General features: G+C 41.4%; 1 protein-coding gene across 1 annotated transcript in view; it reads right to left on the bottom strand.

Annotated features, from left to right (window-relative positions):
* Positions 1 to 21078, bottom strand: part of LOC122739448 — a 107515-nt gene extending 86437 nt beyond the window's left edge. Inside the window, exons 1-10 of the mRNA XM_043981188.1 lie at positions 21006 to 21078; positions 17876 to 18218; positions 16856 to 16994; positions 14931 to 15064; positions 13033 to 13186; positions 12632 to 12736; positions 9970 to 10071; positions 8786 to 8923; positions 3864 to 3944; positions 2081 to 2228 (exon numbers count right to left, since the gene is read on the bottom strand). Coding sequence (XP_043837123.1) covers positions 2081 to 2228; positions 3864 to 3944; positions 8786 to 8923; positions 9970 to 10071; positions 12632 to 12736; positions 13033 to 13186; positions 14931 to 15064; positions 16856 to 16994; positions 17876 to 18218; positions 21006 to 21078 — 1417 coding nt within the window. The remainder of the gene's footprint in view (positions 1 to 2080; positions 2229 to 3863; positions 3945 to 8785; positions 8924 to 9969; positions 10072 to 12631; positions 12737 to 13032; positions 13187 to 14930; positions 15065 to 16855; positions 16995 to 17875; positions 18219 to 21005) is intronic.
* Between the last annotated feature and the right edge of the window lie 288 nt (positions 21079 to 21366).

Here is a 21366-nt window from a genome sequence, read left to right as displayed (position 1 = left end):
TCATTCACAATTGCTCATAGAACAATAATGCTGTGACTGTGCACAATGTTCTCTTGGTTCTGCTCACTTCACTATACATCAGTTCATATAAGTCTTTCCAGGTTTTTCTGAAATCATCCTGCTCATCATTTCCCACAGCACAATCATATTCTACCACAATCACACACCACAGCTTTTTCAGTCATTCCCCAACTGATGGGCATTCTCGTGATCCCCAATATTTAGCCTCCACAAAGAGTGGCCATAAATATTTTTTGTACAATTTTTTTCCTTTTCTCTTTTTCATAGTTACTATTGTTAACTATTTCCCTCCATCCTATTTCCTTTCCCATGATATTTACTCTATCATCTATCTTCTTTCACCCTATCTTTCTTCAAAAGTGATTTGTTTCTGACTGTTCCCTCCCCAACTCTGCCCTCCCTTGTTTCACCCATCCCTCCTTATCCCCTTCCCCTCCTACTTTCCTGCAGGGTTAGATAGGTTACTCCACCCAACTGAGTGTGCATGTTAATCCTTCCTTGGGCCAACTCTGATGAGATTAAGGTCTTTGAGCCAATTCTGATGAGTGTGAGGTTCATTCACTGCCTGCTCCTCCCCCATCTCTTCCCCTATTCCATAGGCCCTTTCTTGTTTCTTTCATGTGGGATTTCTCCCCATTCTAATTCTTCCCTTGCCCCTCCCCCAGTGCATTCCTCTCACCCCTAGATTTTATGCTAAAGATGTCATCATGGGGCAACTAGGTGACACAGAGGACAAAGCACCCACCCTGGACCCAGGAGGCCCCAAGCTCAAATACAGCCCCACTCACAAGACATTAACCCACTGCTCCTCCCCACGCATTTCACCCAACTCTGAATTCTCCACAAAAAGCAAAAGATAAACAAAAAATAAATGCTTTACAGATATCATCCCTTCATAATCAATTCCCACCTGTGCCCTCTGTCTAACTTTATTTCTATCATCCCCTGTAATACCGAAAAATTTCTTATGAGTTAGATGTATCATTTTTGCATATAGGAAGCAGTTTAACCTTTTAACATCCCTCTTAATTTCTTTCTCCTGTTTACCTTTTTATGCTTCTCTAGGGTCTTGTATTTGTAGTCAAGTTTTCCATTCAGTTCAGGTCTTTTCATCACAAACACCTGAAAGTAATCTTTTTAATTGAAGTCCCATTTACCCCCTAAAAGATTATGCTCAGTTTTGCTGGGTGGGTAATTTTTTGGTTGTAATCCCAATTCCTTTGGCAGGAACAGGATCTGAAGCAAGATTTTCTAACTTGAAATAAATCGGTGCTATTGCAGAGATACAGACATAGATATGATGAATGAAAATAATCCCTACTCAAAAGGGGCTCACATTCTGAAGGAGGAGATAGCAAGAATATACAGGAAAAATATGAGACCAAATATAAATAAATACGAAGGTGTTCACTATAAGGTGATTTGAGGAGGGGGCCACTAGCAGTTGATGAGAAGAGGAAAGTTTCATGTAGAATGGAGTGTTTCAGCTGTTTGTCAAAGGATTCTGTGAGACCCAATTGAGGAGGGAAAGCTCTCTAAGCTCAGGGGAGAGCACATCAGTGCAAAGGCTAGAAGTTGGGAAATGATATGTCATGTGTGGGGAATAGAAATAAACAGAAATAGGAATAGAAGTACCAATTTGAGGGGATTGCAGAGTCATCTGCAATGAAGAAGGAGAGAGAAATTGCACTGAGGTTGTGAAGAGTTTTTATAGATTAACAGAGGCATTTGTATTCAACCCCAGAGACTATGATGAACCACTGGTATAGGGGTGGAAAATGGTTACATCTATGTTTTAGGAAAATCACTTTGGCACAAGTGTGGAGAATGGATTGAAGGGGTGAGAAATTTGAGCCTGGAAGAAGAATTAGGAGGCTATTAATAGTCTAGGTAATGGGAGCCTGAATTAGGGTGACTGTTGTATGAATAGAAGTTTTGGATGAGAGAGATTTTATAAAGGCAAAAGCAGCAATATTCAACAACTAATTCTATACATGGGAGGGAGAGAGAATGAAGTCAGATGACATTAAGGAGACTGGAATAATGGTGAATAGCTCACCTCTGTATTCCTTTGATACCTTCAGAGCTTGAAAAACCCCGACCACATCTCCAAATATATCCAGAGTTGCATCCCTAATGGCGAGTGGGTCTGTCTGGTTACCCATGTATTCATCTGTGACTAAATGGATCAGTTCAGGGGGGATACCCTGGAATAAAAAGAGAAGAAAACTCAGGAGACTCCACAGGAATCAGCGGCAGAGCCAGTATCTCATCCTTTAGCCTAAGTTTGGGGCAATGGCAAGATTACTGAGCTTGGAATCAGAGGAGAAAACCTAGTTGTTTGAGTCAAGTAAGGGGCTCAGTGGATAGAGTGCTGGACTTGAAGTCCAGAAGATCTGAATTACAATTTAGCCTTAGACACTTCCTATTGTGTGACCCCTGGCAAGTTTTCTCATCAATAAAATGGGAATAATGATAGTATGTACCTCCTAGTGTTGTAAAAAATGAGATAAAATTCATAAAGCACTTTGCAAATCTCAAAGAACTGTATAAATGCTAAGCAGCTGGGTGGCACCCTTGTGCACAGAGTGCTGGACCTAGAATCAGAAAGACTCATCTTCCTGAGTTCACATCCAGCCTCCCTTACTAGCTGTGTGACCCCGGGCAAGTCACTTAATCCTGTTTGCCTCAGTTATTCATCTGTGAAATGGAGAAGGAAATGGCAAACCACTCCAGGTTCTTTGCCAAGAAAAACCCCAAATGGGGTCACAGAGAGGTGGACATGGCTGAAATGACTAACCAACAACAGTTGCTTGGGTTGTAGTACTAAGTTGAAGTAATGGGTAACTTGCAGTTAGAAATCCTTTAGTTCAGATTCTGAGACATATTATTTGTGTGACACTGGGCAGATTCCTTGCTTTTCCAAACTTCAGGTTTTTGTTTAAATTTTAAAGTTTATCTATCTATCTATCTATCTATCTATCCATTCATCCATTTATTTATTATTTTTTTTGTGGGGCAATGAGGGTTAAGTGACTTGCCCAGGGTCACACAGCTAGTAATTGTCAAGTGTCTGAGGTTGGATTTGAACTCAGCTCCTCAGGGCCAGCGCTTTATCCACTGTGCTACCTAGTTGTCCTCTGCCCCCAAACCTCAGTTTTATTATGAGATCTTGAGCAAATTACTTCACTGGGCCTCAGTTTTGTTAAGTTCTCAGGGAATGGGGGTTTTATTAGGTAATCTCTTATAGTCTAATCTGTCTTACCTGGTGTCAGTGTGTGTCTCAAGACAGGACTGGAACCCAGCTTGCCCTTGTTCTAAGGTCTACTCTCCACATTGTCTCCAGTATTTCTGCATTTTTCCAATTCTGACCTCCTATGTTCTAATGCCCCATTCCAGCTCTCATAGTCTTTGTTACAATATACAATATACTAATACATTAATATTTCTTTCCTCTCTGATATTCTATATTCTAAGGTCCCTCATCATTGTAATGGTTCAGGGGCTAGATAACATAAATATTATTATCCCCATTTGACATGATGTAATGGAAGCTGTTCTAGGTTTAAGTAAACTGATGAAAGACATATTAAGGTAGAGAGGATTTGAACCTAAGTTATCTGATCCAGTCCTCTTTCCAAAACACCCAGGTCTCCCTAGGCGGTGGGCTGAGAACACCAATCACTTCTTTATGCAATCGGTAGCCCTCTGGCCTTCTGGCTACTTCTATTTCTCGGCCCAATGGCGCTAACCAGCTGGAAGAAATAAACCAGATTCATGAGAAATGGAACCATGAGAGAGAATCAGGCTGAGGAAGCCAAAGGAAAGACCCATATTCTCACCAGGAGAGTGCTCTGGCTCCTCAACAACGTGAGGGCATCCTCTTTTGTCATTCCATTTTCCAGATTTTTGGAGATCCATGCCTGGTGGGAGAGAGTAATTCCCCTGTCAGAAGATTATAGTTGCTCAGCCTTTCCTCTAAGAAGCCCCAACCAATGGAAAAACATGGGAAGACAATGAAATAATGCAGGGTGAAATGAGCAGAACCAAGAGAACACTGTACACCCTATGTCCAATAGGGTAACAGCAATATTGTTGTAAGAACAACTTTGAACAACTAAGTCATTTTGAGTATTATACTCAGATCAACTACAAAGGACCTATGAAGGAAGATGCTATCCACCTGCAGAGAAAGAACAGATAAATGGACGCATGAAAAGTAGACATATGTGTATTTATATATTTATGCACATATATGTGCATACACATACATATATGCATATGCATATACATTTACACACACACACACACACACATATATCTAATGGTAACTTCTCTAGGATATAGTGGGTAGGGAGAGAGAAAAACAAAAGTGTCCAGCAGGGAACAAAAGAAAACTTAGAAGGAAGCACTGAAAAGCAGGGTAGCTTTAAAAACAAAGTATAGTATTTATTACATACTTTTTCAAAAATGGTGAATAGTGTGAAATAGAAATTCATGGTTTTATATTGAATCCTCTTTTATATTGTGCTGTGTACTTGGAAATGTTATTTTTTGTGTTTGTTTTTGGTCAAGTTCAAAATAAATTAAAAAAAAATTTATAATGGGAGAAGAAAGATGTAAGAAAAAAAGAAGCCCCAACCAAGAGCGATCATCTGGGATCCATAGCGGACACCCACTCTCATCTCTAAGGACTCATCTAGCATACACAATGTACTGACTCAGCTTCCTCACCCCTGCTTCCCAAGGGCTGAGGAAGAACAGCCTGAAACACTCCCTTCTTTGAACCATCATAGCCTTTAGAACGAGAAGGGGGCTTAGAGAAGTACTTAGTCTAATAGTTTCTAACTTATAGGTCACAAATCCATAGACATTCTAGAATTATTGCAGAGAATGTATGAATCCATATAGTAATATTTTCCATCAATGTTGCAAATCAATGTCCACTATGGCATTAAAAGATTCAACACAATTAATGAATACTTCTTTTGGCCTCAATCTCCTCCTTTGTAAAGTGAGAGTTGGACTGGACAAACCCTTTTAGCTCTAGAATTTTGATTCAGAGAAACTGTACCTTGCACAGCCTGAAGAGCTTAGACACTATCCTCCAAGAGATTGTCAGGGAAAATTGCCCTGATATTCTAGAAGCAGAAGGTAAAATAAAGATTCCACCAATAACCTCCAGAAAAAGATCCCAAAAGGAAACCTTCCAGGAATACTATAACCAGATTCCAGAGATCCCGGGTCAAGGAGAAAATATCAGAAGCAGCTATAAAAAAGGAATTAAAATACTGTGGAGCCACAGTCAGGATAACACAAGTTCTAGCAGCTTCTACATTAAAGGACTGGAGGGCATGGAATATGATATTTCAGAGGGCAAAGGAACTGGAACTACAACCTAAAATAACCTGCTCAGCAAAACTGAGTATAATGTTTCAGGGGACAAATGGGACTTCAATTAAAAAGAGGAATTTCAGGCATTTGTGAAGAAAAGACCTGAAGTGAATGGGAAATTTGACTTTCAAATACAAGACTCTTGAGAAGCATAAAAAGATAAACAGGAAAAAGAAATCATGAGGGAACTTCCTCAGTATTAGGACAGCTGAAAGGAAAATACTTAGACAGAGAGCACAGGTATTAATTGAATATGAAGGGATGATATCTAAAGCATTTGTCCTTGCTATTGTGGGACAGGCAGAGAGGGGTGGCCTATGTCTGGGGCTGGATTTAGGCTCAGTGCCTCTTGGGTTCAGGGTTGTTGCTTTCTCCAATGTTCCACCATGGAGACCTGTGATAACATCTTTAAAATAAATTTAAGGGGTAAGAGAAATACACTAGATGATGTTAAAGATTTCTTTCTGTTGCTCTGAAACTTGGATTCTGTGATTCTAGTTCAACAGGGATGCAGTAGTGTCCTGATAGATATTTAATAATCAGCTCTCCAAAAGCAGGATATACTTTCTACTCATTAATCATTGACTTTTAGGTTTAATCTGTATTGTTAACATTTTTCTTCATCACTTTCTTAAGTGTAAATAATCAACAAAATGACATATCAAGCCTCTGGATTTGTAACATTTGCTGATGTCTGAGGCACAGATACTCACACTGAAAATGGAATAATTGGTTCTTTTTCAAGTCTGCCTCTCTTAAGCTAGCTCCAGCTCAACCTTAGCCAGCAACCAAGAGTTTTATGAATTTTGAGAATGAATCTCGTTATTGGGAGATTCAGGCCCTGGCTTGAACGTGGCTAGTTGGGGGTAGAGGGTAAATTATTAGCATGATATAACTGAAAAAGCATTGTTTTAGTAAACGTAAGATCTGGTTCAAATCTAGGCTCTTTATTTACTAGTTGTTTAAATAGGGCAGGTCACAACCTCTCTGGGCCTCAGTTTTGTCTTCTATCAAATAATGGAGTTAGACTAACTAATTTCTCAGGTCCCTTCCTGCTCTAAATCCTAGAGTCTTTGATCTTGGAACCCCGGGAACCAAAGGTAGCACAGAACAACCTTGCATTCCTTTCCTGATGTTTCAACAGTGTATATAAAGTGCTTTGCAAACTTGAAAGCATTATGCAATCATTAACTATTGTTAATTCTGCTTCTATGAAAGAAGAAACAAGAAAAAATCTGAGAATGGAGAGCTCAGAACTCTGCTCTCTACTCTCAGATTTCTAAAACTTTAAGTTTCGGTGGTGGTGGTGGTCCTTTGTTCTTGAAGAGGACCAAAATGACATCACTATGTTGGAGTCCAGGTACATTGTGTCCTACTGTGGCTGATCAGACCAATATGAGCTCAGATGGCTCTACTACAAGTCGGGCACAAATGGATCATTTGAACATTTGGAATAGAGATGGCTCTTTATTTGCACATCTCTTCTTTCTTTTGAGCTACTGCAATTCTTCTTCACTCATAGAGCCCAGTATCTTCTTTGATGTGGGCGTACCATATTGGGTGGTCCTTTGCCAGCATCTCCAATGTCATGCAATTGATTTCACAGTTCTTCAGAGAGCTTGAGAGTGTCCTTGTATTGCTTCTTCTGATCACCATGTGAGTGCCTACCTTGCATGAGTTCTCCATAAAATAGTATTTTAAGCAAATGTACATTTGGTATTTGAACAACATGACCAGTCCATTACACCCTCTGCAATAGAGTTTAAATGCTTGGCAGTTTACCTCAAGAAAGGACCTCAGTGTCTAGTACCTCATCCTTCCAGCTGATCTTCAGCATCTTCCTAAGACATTTCAAATGGAAGTAATTCAGTTTCCTGGCATGGAGCTGGTAGACTTTCCCAGTTTCACAGGCATACAACAATGAGGCCAGCATAATGGCTCTACAGACCTTCATTTTGGTAGGTATCCTAAAACCTCTACTCTTCCACACTTTCCTTCAGAGCCTCCCAAACACTGAGCTAGCTCTGGCAATGTGTGACTCAACTTCATCATCTATATATACATCCCTGGAAAATATCCTGCCAAAGCAAGTGAACTTATCCACTGCATCCAACATTTCTCCATTTGCTGTAAGCAATGGTTCCATATATGGATGGTATGGGGCTGCCTGGTGGAGAACCTGTGTTTTCTGGATGTTAATTGTTAGGCCAAAATTAGCACCAGCAGCAGATAATCAATTCATACTTTTTACATTGAGTGTGTAATCATATGTGAACCAAAAAAAAAATCATGCACCAACTCTTCCTCTACTTTAGTCTTGACTTATAACCTTTGCAAATAAATAATTTACCATCAGTGGGATAGCTGACCTTGATCCTGTTTTTCTTATTGTTGAAGGTTTCTAACAACATTGCTGCAAACATCAAGATAAAAGGCTTGGGAGCACGCACACAGCCTTGTTTCACTCCATTGGTTACTGGGAAAGCATGAGAGTATCATCAATTATACCAAATTTGGGTGACCATGCTGTCATGAAATGGATGTGCAATACTGGTGAACTTTTTCAGGTAACCAAATTTTGCTATGATTTTCCACAAGCCCTCATGACTGATAGATGAGTGTTGTATATAGACCTCTGTTTTGCTCCTTGCATTTCTCCCAGAGTTGTTGGGCAACAAACATTATATCAACTGTTTCTTGGCCCTTTCTGAAGCCACACTGATTCTAAGACAGATGACTATCTTTAAGGCCAAGAATCAGCCTATTAAGGAGGACTCTGGCAAGAATCTTGCTAGCAATTACTGAGAGGACCCCCCATCCCATGATTGTCACGGGACGATTTCCTTTACCTTTATAGAGATGGACAATGGAGGTATCCATGAACTCCTGGAGGGTAATCTCCTCTTCCCATATAACCCAGAAAATTTCATTTTTAAAGTGGATGTTAGAGAAAGAACTATGGAGTATGAATGCAGATCGAAATATACTATTTTAACATTTTGTTTTTTTTTTCTCATGGTTTTCTGTGTTTGTTCTGATTCTTCTTTTACAACATGACTAATGTGGACGTTTGTTTAATATGATTGTACATTTATAACCTATATGAGATTGCTTGCTGCCTTGAGGGGTGACAGAAGGGAGGGACAGAGAAAAATATTGAACTCAAAATCTTATACAAATGAATGTTGAAAACTATCTTTACATGTAATTAGAAAAAAACCAATACTATTAAGTTTTAAAAAAACTAATGTGGTTGCCAATATGCATTAGTAGAGAAATTTTCCCTATCTGAGAATTCCTGATACCAATGCAATCATGGATCCAGTCTCCATCACCAGTCCCCTGTGCCAAAGCACAGAAATGACCTTACTGAAAATATTGCATGCCCAAACTCGTGGTTGTTGACTCCAAGCAGATAGGGAATTCTTGGGATTTCATTCTCTAAGAGCAGCTTTTCTGGTAGCTTTGGCAAGAAAACACCATCCACATTTGCCGGGATCATTGTTCTCTATGAGAGAAAAAGAAAGTACTTTTCTTTTGGTGGGTTATTCCTTCATTTTTGATTAACCTATGTAAGACAAGGAATTAGGAAATTAGGGTTTTCATCTCACTTCTACCTTTAATTTCTTGACTGACCTTAGAAAAGTCAATTGCCTTCTTTTAGCCCAAGTTCCTTATCTATAAAATCAGATTGGATTTGACTAGGTCTCCTCCAGCCCTGATTTTTCATGTTTAAAATCCCCTTCCAGCTTTATCATTCTATTATCTGTATTCAAATATTCTGTATTCAAGGTCTCTGACAAATTTCATTCTTTTTGTTTCTAGGATGCCTTCCATCTTTGCCATTTTGTGTCTTATGCTCTGAAGTTCCTTCTCTGGGATTCTCTTTGATGTCTGGAAATAGTGTCCTGACCTCATGTATATTTCTGCCTGTTATTTACTCAGAGGGCAGGACCAGCCATTGTTCAAGGACCCAATTTCTTTTTCTTTTGACAAATGGAGGTCCACGTTCACTCAGAAAGTTTCTCCTTTCATATTTTTTCTTGATTCCTAACATCTGGTTACTCTCCTGGTTCAAGCTCAAATGTTGGAAGGCAAAGGGAGGTTCTAGTTACCACAATATCTGTGCTAGACTTAGCCCCTGATTTAGGAATTCACTATTAAATATTGGAGAAGGGTATGCAGTAAGTTTTCACATGGGTTGATCTGAACCCACATCCTTTTTTTTTTTTAGCAAAGCCCAGGGTTTGCCAGGACAGATAGCTCAGGCTGAGAGAGTTGTAGTTCTGGCAATTTGAACTCCAATGAACACCTTCTCTTTGGGGGACCAATTTGTTCCAGTCATCTCTTATGGTTAGTCTGGAACCCAGTGATCTCTGTGGACCAAAGTCCTAGAGGAAATCAGAAGAAAATCTCTCCTTGAATTTTAGAGATAATGGGAAGCAAGGGCTAGGTCTTGATCTTTCTGGCAGGAGAATAGGCATCTCCAAATTCAACCTAATGCAGTCCAGCAATTATACTAGAACCACCTATTTCCAGAAGAAGTAAGCTCACAGATGAGAAATTCCTGTTCAATATCATGTTCTCCTTAGTTCGTAAGCACTGGATCAAGTCCTCTGAGCTGGAACCTTCACAGCCATACAAGTGAGCAGTCTCCTGGTGGTTTCAAAGGAACAGACATTTGTAAGTATCACAAGAAGGGACAAAAGAGATTTCTATTTCCCAATGAAAAGATTTGGGAGGCAGAGCAAATTCTCCAACCACATCCTCCACTTTCTGCCTCCCTACCTCAAACTCTAGATCAAGTTTTTTCTGGGTTAGCCTTTCTATAGATCCATAGATAGTCACATAATCAAACAAGTCTTTGAAATGTTGGAGCCAAATTTCCATTTCTTTTGTTTGGGGGGGGATGTGGGGGTTAAGTGACTTGCCCAAGGTCACATAGCTAGTGAGTGTCAAGTGTCTGAAACCGGATTTGAACTCAGGTCCTCCTGAATCCAGGGCAGGTGCTTTTTCTACTGTCACCTAGCTGCCCTGGGGCCAAATTTTCTAAGGAATGTTAACTGTTGGCTCAAGTCTTCTAAGGTTTATAGGGTCATTGGTTTAGGCTAAGAGAGGACTTTAGAGGTCTTCTCATCTAACCACTCCCTTTTCATTTATTTTTTAGTTAAATTTTATTTTTTTCAGTTAACAATAATCTATTTTCTTTCCTTCTTCTCTCCCCTCAATATTGAGGGGGGGGGGGAACCAACTCTTGTGGCAAAGGTGCATAGTTAAGCACAATAAATTCTCACACTGGCTATGTCCAAAAATGTACATATCTTCCTATGCACCTTGAATCTATCACCAGTCGTCTTGATTTTTGTCTTGCCACTGGACTTTGATGACTCTGGAGGAGAGCATGAGGCTGATGACTTTGCAGAGCTCTGCCTCCCTTAAACCCAATTCATGCACAAGGCAAGAAATCACCCTCCTGAAGTCATTGGTCCTCTTGGAGAATGAATGAGCAACAACAGCAACAAGGAGTTATAATCCCCTCTTTTTAAGGATGAAGAAATGGGACCTCAGAGAGATGACACAATTTACCCAAAGTTACACTACATTGATTCCTCTAAAGGTAATCCATAATTAGCCTAGCTCAAGGGCATGCATGACTGTAGATCTTGCTACCCTGTAGGATGTAGAAGTCCAACCTGGCCTGGCTTGGAGTTGGCTGCCTTGGCCAGAGCTAAAACCATAGCCACACCCTGCCTTTACCTGAAGCTAGAACCCCAGACAAGACTCTAGGCCATTCTGGCCCTAACCAGAGGTAGAAGCACAGCCTATACCAGAGACAGCAGGTTCTTGACCCTGCTAGGAGCTAAGGAAGACATGTTCCCTGTGCAAAGTATTTTCTGAGTGCATCTCAATCCTTGCTATCTTGGAATAATAATAATAATGATAACAACAAGAACAAGAACAACAATACTAATAAATGGCAAATGGCATTTATATAGTGATTTAAGGTTTGCAAAGTGCTTTACCTATGTTATCTCATTTTATCTTCACAACACCCTGTGAGATAGGGACTATTATTATCTCCACTTTGCAGGTGAGGAAACTGAAGCTAAGAGCAGTTATATGGCTTGCCCAGGGCAACACACCTACTAAGTATGTGAGGCTGGATTCCAACTTGGGTCTTCCTGACTCCAAGGCTAATACACTATTGACTTTGTCACCTTGTCTTACTTAATAAATGCTTGTTGACTCTCTCAATATGGACTCAATATTGACTCAATATAGAGACATCTGCTGAAGTTGGGCTACAGAATTGATGTCATTTATGAGGTTGGTGCCAGCCCTAAGGATCTGGTCCCCCAGAATGCAACACCACTACCTCCAAGTTGGCAGTGATTGGAGAGAAAATGTTCCACTGATAGTAATGTTGATGCTGAACCCATGTTGACATTGTCCTGTGGCTAGGTGGTACAATGTATAAAGAATGGGGTCTGGGGTCAGGAAGATCTGAGTTTAAATCCTGTCTTAGATACTTACTGTTGGTGTGACTCTTTGCAAGTCAATTAACCTATATTTGTCTCAGTTTCCTTATCTGTAAAATGGGGACAATAATAGCACCTACTTCCAAGGGTTGATATGAGGACCAAATAAGATAATATCTGTAAACTACTTGGAACATAGTAAGTTCTCTCTCTCTCTACTGTTTTTCTTTTTTCTTTTCTTTGCAAGACCCTATAGAGTGGAACGATCCCTATTCAACTTGTCCTTTCCGCATCCTATTTCTTTCAAACACCTTCCCCTTCCTCCCTTCTCCAATTGTGCCAGCTCTGTGGTGTTGAATGATGAACTTCCCATCTCTGTTTATAAATTGACTCCTATCTTGCCTGCTTGGGCAGCTGGTGGTGCAGTACACAGAACTCTGAGTCTGGAGTCACGAAGACCTGAGTTAAAATTTGACCTTAGACACTTACTAGTTGCAGTAGTAGTAACTCTGGGCCAGTCACTTTGCCCAGTTAGCCTCACTTTCCCCATGTGTAAAATGAATTGGAGAAGGAAATGGGAAACCACTCCAGTATCTTTGCCAAGAAAACCCCCCAAAGGGGAGTCTCTCAAACTTGTGGGATTGTATCTAACCTTGAACCCCTAGGAGACCTCTCTTTAAAATGGATTTGAGTCTCTTAGATAATAGTCACCAAAGAATAAGAAGCCAAGAACCTACCTGAAAAATGGGCTGAGGGTTTTCTACGATGAAGCCTGGCGTAATGGCCACCCCACTTTGGGTGATGGCTCTATGGAATAGGCCTTTGGTCATAGGAGACAGAACCTGTAAGAAATGAGAGAAAGAATATCCAAGAGTCAGATAGTCCTCTGGAAGAATTGTACTTTAAGGGAATCCACATTCAAGGAAAGATTGGAGTTCAAGGCTGATTATATGAGTCATAATCAAATAATGTTGAGCCAGGAAGGGAGCTTAGCATTCCTCTAGTCCAACTTCCTCATTTGATAGTCATTTAGTGGTGAACCCCTCATTTGACCCCAGGTCTCCTGATTCCCAGTCCAATGGTTTTCCCAACAAATCATCCTACGTTTACCTCAATGGGGAATCATGTGCAAACTCACAAGTGCAGAGACACAAATTGCTCCTGCAGATTGGCCAGCGATGGTCACAGAGCTGGGGTCTCCTCCAAAGTTAGCAATGTTGTCCTGGACCCATTTCAAAGCAGCCACCAAGTCTAAGAATCCCCAGTTACCAGTTGCAAACTTATCCCCAGTGCTGAAAGTCAATGAGACAGCAGGAAGGATCAGGTCAGATTCTGCCTGTGAGGAAGACTTATATTTATTAATGTTTATTATTATTATTATTATCATTTTTGGTGAGACAGCTGGGGTTAAGTGGCTTGCCCAGGGTCACCCAGCTTGTAAGTGTCAATTGTCATGTCTGAGGCTGGATTTGAACTCAAGTCCTCCTGAATCCAGTGCCGGTGCTCTATCCACCATGCCACCTAGCTGCCCCTTTCTGTTAATGTTTTAGATGAAATGCATATCCAATTGAAGATGGCATGCATCTTGGAGGCATAGCTAAAAAGTTGGGGGATCAAATCCAGCTCTAAACAGATGTAGGAAGTCTAGAATAGTGGCCCAAGTCTAAGAAAATGACATTGAATAGAGATAAATGTAAAATCTATACTTGGGTTTAAAAAGTCAATTTTACAAGTGCAGTATTGAGGAGACACGGTTAGACAATAGTTCATGTGAAAAAAATTCTAGGGTTTTTAATGCATTGTTTTTTTCTCTCACACACAAAACCCCTACTTCATTTCTTGATTCCATGTATTTTCTTTTCTTTTCTTTTCTTTTTTTTTTTTGGCGGGGCAATGAGGGTTAAGTGACTTGCCCAGGGTCACACAGCTAATCAGTGTCAACCTAAGTACTCAAGTCCTTAATCCAGGCCCAGTGCCTTATCCACTGCACCATCTACCGGCCTGATTCCATGTATTTTCACTGACTATTGTTGGGACCAATTTTTAATTGGGGAGTGTTAGCTAAGCGGCTCGCTGCAATATTGGGGCAAGGAAGGAGAGTGGCAACCTCCCTCAAAACAAAACAGGATTTATTTTAACAAGAACGAACTTTAAAAAAAACATACACACACACAAACAGGATCAGTAGGATCAAGGGAAAGGAAATAAAATGGGGAAAGGGAAATTATACAATCTGAAAAGATTCCACCGTCCAGGAATCAGCTGAGAATACTCAGCAGACCTCCTGTCATTTATGAGGTTGGTGCCAGCCCTAAGGATCCAGCATCCAGCTAGAATGCCCAATTTTCCTCCCCCAATCCCAGAAAAACCCCACACAGCCCCAGCCAATGGGATGTCTGCTCTGACAGTCACATGACTGCCCTCACTAGGCTTCCAATCATTAGAATTTTGCCAGGGTTGGTGAGTGGTGATGATGTGAGGTGCCAGCGCCCTGGCAACAGCTACAACCAGTGGGTGGAGCACCATGTGGTTTGTGGAGCCCCAGGCCAGTGCGCGGAGGCATAAAACCGTCAAATAATAATGAATTCTTTACACTATCCTGCATGCCTGGAGTTCTCTCCTTCCTCATCTCTGCCTGCTGGCTTCCTTCAAAGTCTCAGCTAAAATTCTACCTTCTGCAAGAAGCTTTCCTCAATTCTCCTTCATCCTGGTGCCTTCCTTTGAGATTATCCTTTTCCTCCATCTATTCCTCCTATATGTTGCTTGTTGGCAGATTGTCTCCCCCAATATATGGGGGCTTGGAACTACCTTCCTTTGCATCATCACAGCTTAGCACAATGCTTGGCATGTAGAATTCTTCTTAACTTGAGTTGATGACCGCAACATGATTGTGAAGGCATAGTCAAGAAAATGTACCATGTTCTTAGGTTGATTGATAAAAGGCCTACTCTACATTTTACATATGAAGAAATTGAGGCCCAGATTGGGGGAAGGGCCTTACTCAAGGTCACAAAAACACCCTGGTCACTTTCTCACCTCAAGAACCCCTGGTATCCCAGTCTATATTGTACCACTACCACCACAATATCTTCATAGGCTGATAAAGGTGATCCATCCATTGAGGAAGCTGCTCCAATCGCTAATGCCCCACCATGTACCCAGACCATCACCTGCGAGAAACATTGATAGTAGCAACGTATTAGAAACAATCTCTCAGGGAAATTCAAGGTAACTGGAGGGTGTATTCTCTCTAAGGAAGTGTCCCTTCCTATTGTCTGGGTTGAGAGATCCCCAAAACAAGTATGCCCTATCCCTTGTTGGCTTTGCCTTGACTGGCACAGTAGGCTTTGGGGAAAGGCCATACCCAGGTATTTGTCTTCATGACCTGTTCCCCTTCCTCCTACCTCCACCCCCAAGGAAAAAAATCATTGGAGCAACATAAAAACTGAAATTACTGTAGGAGAAGATGAGGAAGAACTTTTTCCAGGGTCCAGGAGTCTCCAAATGAGGAAATGTTCTAGCATGGGGCAAAGCCTGCTTAGGAAAGAGCACTTCAAAGGGACTTGAATTCCAAGAGGAGTCTTGCCTTTGGGGATAATCCTTGACTTCCTTGACCCCCAGTAGCCAGGGTAGAGGAATGGGGGGGATTAGTTTCAGTCAGCCAATAAGCATTTGAGGATTTACTAAGTGTCAGGCATTGTGCTAACCACTGGGGGGTACAAAGAAAGACAAGTACATGGTGCCTCCCCTCAAGAGACTCACTTTCTAATGGGGGAGACAAGATGCAACAAAAAAATTGCGCATACAAAATAGATAAAGTCTAAAAGATAGGTAACCAGAATGAAAGCGATTTGTGTGTTTGAGGGTGGGGAGGAGAAGCTGGAAATGGCCTCTCCTAGAAAGAGGGATTTGAACTGTCTTTTTTTTTTTTTTAGTGAGGCAATTGTGGTTAAGTGACTTGCCCAGGGTCACACAGCTAGTGAGTGTTAAGTGTCTGAGGCCGAATTTGAACTCAGGTCTTCCTGACTCCAGGGCCGGTGCTCTATCCACTGCTCCACCTAGCTGCCCCTGAACTCAGTCTTAAAGACATCAGGGAATACAGAAAGCAAAAACTAATAGGAAGATCATGCCCAGCATGAGGAACAGGATGTGAAAAGGTATGGAGCTGAGAGATGTTGTGATGTTGTTGAGGAACATCAAAAAGGCCACCATCTCTTGATTGTAGACTCTGGAGATTAAAGTGAGTGTAAGAAGACTGGAGAGTAGGACTGGGCCAGGGTGTAAAGGGCTTTACAGCCAAACAGGGGATTTTATTTTTCATCTTGGAGGTAACAGGGAGCCAATGGAGTCTATTGAGTAGATGAGTGACACCATCAGATGTGTGCTTTAGGAGGATTGATTGGAGTGAGGAGAAACTTGAGGCCAGAAGACCAAAGGGAAGGTTATGTTAATAGTTTGAGAGTAAGGAGATGACCTGTACCAGGGTGGTGACAGTTTTGGGTTATGCAGGGTATAAAAGAGTTACAAAGGTAGACTTGATAACTAATTACAAATAGAGGGTGAGTAGAAGTAAGGAGTCAAGGATGACAGCAAAGCTATGAGCCTGGGTGAATGAATGGAAGGATGATGGTGTCCTCAACAGTAGTAGGAAAATTAGGAAGGGGGTGGGAGGAGAGGAACAAGCATTTATTAAGAACCTACTATGTGCCAGGTACTGTGCTAAGTGCTTTATACGTATTATCTCATTTGCTTCTCACAACAGCACTGTGGAGTAAATGGTATAATTATCATCATTTCACAAATAAGGAAACTGAGGCAGACAGAAGTTAAGTGATTTGCCCAGGGTGACATGGCTAGTCATTATCTGAGGCTGGTTTGGAACTCAGGTCTTCCAGATTCCAGTCCCAGTGCTCTACCTACTCCAGCACCAGGGGTCTCAAAGCAAAAGGAGAATTACTTACAGGTAACCTCTCCTTCTCATGTCTGGAGGATGGGGTGTAGATGTTGAGGTAGAGACAGTCTTCTGATATTGGAAAGAGTTGCTGTTTCCCATCTAAAGTATTTTTCATAAGTTCTGTCCTTTCTAATTCCTGCAAACACCTTCACGAATAAAAGGAAAATCACAATATTGCAGGTAAGGCATGAATAGACTTTTTAGAGATCCTTTGAAACTACTGGGAACCACGGAGTAGGAATGACAGGTCTAGAAAGAGGCACTTCAGGTAAAAGGATCATTGGATTGGAGCTGGAAGTGACCTTTTAAAAAATAAAATCGCCCCCACATGACGTTTTTTAATGAAAGAGGAAACAAGCATGGGGGGGGGGGTTGTGTCATTTGCCCAAGGTCACATCAATAGTCATTAATACATTTTGAGAAGGTTCACCACAGAGTTCTGCTCCTTTGTGGGCTCCATTTCTGCTGCATTAATTTTGTGTGTGTGTGTGTGTGTGTGTTAATGAGGGTTAAGTGACTTGCCCAGGGTCACACAGCCAGTGTCAAGTGTCTGGGGTTAGATTTGAACTAAGGCCCTCCTGAATCCAGGGCTGGTACTTTATGCACTGCACCACCTGGCTGCCCCTCTGCTGCATTAATTTTATTCCTTCTCCATTCCCTCTTCCTGCCTGGTTCTTCCATCACTTAAGAAAGTTAGTGTCTCTTAAACACTCAATACAAGTGATCTGCATTCCTATATTTCATGACTTACAGAGCCCTTCCCTTACAAAAACCATCTGAAAGAGGTAGGAAAATTCTCACTAGTGGAACTGGGATTAGAAACCACCCCCACCCCAACATCAGAAGGATCTGACTGAGCAGTATTAACAAAAGTGACTGATGAACAACAACATGTTTCTGCTTTTGGGGGGCACCTCCAGAATAGAAAGGATGCTGGTCTCCTCACTGCTCTGGCACCCCCAGAATTGCTGCCTTAGCCTTCCTCCCAACTCAGCTGTCCTGCCTTCTTTATTGTGTTCACCCTCACATTGGGGGGAATGCAGTGGCATCTTTTACACCCTCCCATGGCTCCACAGGCTGCGGGGGAGCGAATCTCCCAGCTCCCACTGGGGACTTGGCAAATGGCACTCCTAGGAAAACATCCACATGATGATCAGTTCCCTTGACAGCGACTTGTTTCCCACGGACCCAACCAAACTGGGTCATCACTTCAGGCCTGGCGGATTCTTGCCCTGTAGAACAAAAAGATTCTTTTAGGCTTTCTTTGGCTACAAATTTGGTTTCCATAAAAACTAGGAAGTGGGCTCCTCTCTCTGTGATGTAGTTGTTTTGTTTGTCTGTTTTTTTGGTTCTTTCAGGATTCTTTTTCCCTATAGGTATTTTTAAAAATCCTTTTATGAACTTTTAGGGCTCAGCCTACTTTAGGTCCAAAGATTGGAAAGGGTTGAAAATAGACTTGGATTCAGAAAAAGTCTTTAATTAGTCATCCAGATGATTGTCATTATCACGATGGGCTTTGTTGAGTTTTCGTTTTGGAGTAAAGGACTTTTGTTTTGGGGCCCCCCAGTTTTCTTATGTGGAAAATGAGTGGGTTGGAGTAGATGAACTACAAGGTCTTTCCAATCTTTAAGTACTATGAGGTTAGTCACCACAGGTCTTGACTGGCATCCCAATAGAGTTCTTAAGGCAGGCAAGGAGCTGCCCAATCAGGAGGACATTGCTTGCAAACAAAGGTGTGGTTGTGGGCTCTATAAATGGGAAAACCCTTCTCTGGTCCCTTTCTTTTTCTGACCTTAGAGGTGTAAAAACCACCTCCCTTTTATAACTCCAACAAGTAGGGGATGGCTAATTGATGGATTGGAATTTCCTTGGGCATTTTGAAGCATTTCCTGGTAGTTCTCCAAGTGAATTCATGCTGCCTGTGAAACCCATGACCCCCTCTCACAAAGAGTTGAGTATTAGGTGTGGAGAAATTCCTAATGCCCCTGTATTATGTAGGAATGTAACTGCAAGGCATGCACCCCACCCACCTCACCCCCTCTTAGCAAAATGACTCCTATAATATAAAGAAGCATATAAGTTTAATGAGCATAGGCACACCCAGTGGTTTCACCCTCTAAACACAAGTTTCAGAAAGATAAATTTAGGTGGCCCTAAGGTACTGTCTGAGCTTACACTATGTGTGTAGTCCAGAAAAAAGCTGGAATCTCTCCCCTTACATACAACCACACCCTTCAAAAATTGTATAAAATCCCTATGGTTTTGTCCACTGGCTAGCTAGTTGTAGCCAGAGCAGACCATCCAGCTTGGTCACTAAGGTTCATACCCTAGAGGAATTGGGGGGGGGGACCTGCACCTAACTCTCCTCAAAGGCAGCCAGGATTCAGTTGTGTGATAAAATAATGGGATGTATCAGATACTCAAAGGTCCACTTGGAGATTAATCTAAACTGATTGAATTAAATGAGAGTGATTGACTACTGATTAGCCTACTTCAAGTTAACAGCCTCTGTTCCAGACCTATAAAAAGCTTCCACAATCAGTTTGCTGGAGAGTTCCTGATTGAAGCAGGCTCCTGGTGGAGGACTTGAGGAAGAACCCAACCAGGCTGGAACTCTAGGCTAGGTAGGTGTTTTCTTAACTTTCTGAACTCCTTGTGAATACCTGTATGCTTTAATAAATGTTTAATGGCCAAAGACTGGTGCTGAAGCTTCTAATTTAAGGTGATTACACAATATAGATTTTACACATCACAGTTGCCTTAATGGAGTGATCCTGTACCCCTGTATACACGCAGGGTTCTTGGCAGAGAGCTCCCACCTGTCTTGACCAACACCATCCCTGGCCCTAGGCATTTACACCTGTCTTTACCTTACCTAGGCTTGATTGAAATTCCTAGCAGGAAGGAGAATATAGCTGGTGATGGCATCCCCTTAGCCAATTTGTTTGTTGTGAATATCCCTGACTAACCCTACCCTTCCACTATAGAATAAAACTCATAGACTCAGAAATTTAAAACTAACTATGACCTGTAACTATGGAACTTTAGGGCTGGACAGGTCCTTAGAATATAGACTATATGAATTGGAAGAGAACCCAGAAGAATGTCAGAATGGGATGGGCATTTAGAATGCTTGAGGTTGAGGCCTTAAAGCTGGTAGAGACTTCAAAACATGGAATGTCAGAGTTGGAAGGACCCTTAGAATATATATTGTCAGAGCTACAATATATATTGTCATTTAGAACACTGGAGGTGGAAGGTAAACTGTTAAAGCTCCTGGGAGGACTGGGGAAATGAGTATTAAGTGAGAAAGTCTGTTGGAACTTAAAAAAGAGAATGTTAGAGAAGCAAGCAATCTTAGCCTCTAGAGCAGTAGGGCTGAAAAATACCTTGGAGTTCACCAGTCCTTATCCTCCATGCCCATTCTCCCCACCAGCCCTCTCTCACCCCCCCCCCCATTCAGCTTTTTGTCATCGTTATCTTAAGGCTACAGGGAAATGCTACCTCTTATGAAGAACCTGGGAATTTTCATTCTGTATTCTCTGTCTTCCACCAAGAAAAGGGAGCCTAGCCTCTCTACCTGACCTCCCTCCTTGACAACACAGGGAGAACTCAGCAGGGAGAGATTCCAGGGCTACTTTCCCAGGATAGGCACTGCTCCTGAAGAGTCTCACCCTGAGCAGGATGGTTTGAGAAAAACCTAGAAAGACTTACATGAACTGATGCAAAGTAAAGTGAGCAGAATCAAGGGAACATTGTACTCAGTAATAGCAATATTGTTCAATGAAGAACTATGAATGACTCAGCTATTCTCAGCAATACAATAATCCAAGACAATCCAAGAAATATACTATCTGGCTGCAGAAAAAGAACTGATATTGTTTGAATACAGACTAAAGCATGCTGTTTTCACTTTTTAAAATTCTTTTTCTTTTATCACAGTCTTCTTCTACAAAATGACTAATACAGAAATGTTTTATATGATTGCACAATTATAACCTATAGCTGATTGCTTTCCATCTCGGGGAGGGGAGAGGTAAGGTGGGATAGAATTTGGAACTCAAAACTTTAAAAATGTTTAAAAATTGTTTCAATATGCAATTATGGAAAAAATAAAGTGTATAATGAGACAGAGACAGAGACAGGGACAGACTCACCTTCAGTTGAGAGAAGCAGGAGCCAAGCAGTGCAGGTCAGAGACCAAAGCAGAGACTTCTGCCCTCTTCCCATGGTTTTCTGTGGGTCTTGTTGGGAAATCCTGGTTGGGTTGGAATGTTTCTAATTCTAGGTGTTGGGAATGAATCCCAGGATTTCAGACTTGTAGAAAGATTGTATCTACTAAGAGAAGAATATTAAGATTTGTAAACTTTAAACATATTCCTTTGTTCAATTTTGCTATAATTTTCCAAAAGCCACAAACCCACAACAGAATTTTTTTGCTGTCTCTTGCCCATTGGATTGGTAAAGTCAACAACAACAAGAAAAGGAAATTCAGATAATGGAGGGCCTGGGGAAAAA

The sequence above is a fragment of the Dromiciops gliroides genome, chromosome 2, assembly GCF_019393635.1.
Source record: "Dromiciops gliroides isolate mDroGli1 chromosome 2, mDroGli1.pri, whole genome shotgun sequence".
Classification (NCBI taxonomy): Eukaryota; Metazoa; Chordata; class Mammalia; order Microbiotheria; family Microbiotheriidae; genus Dromiciops; species Dromiciops gliroides.
This window is presented reverse-complemented; position numbering and strand designations above follow the sequence as displayed.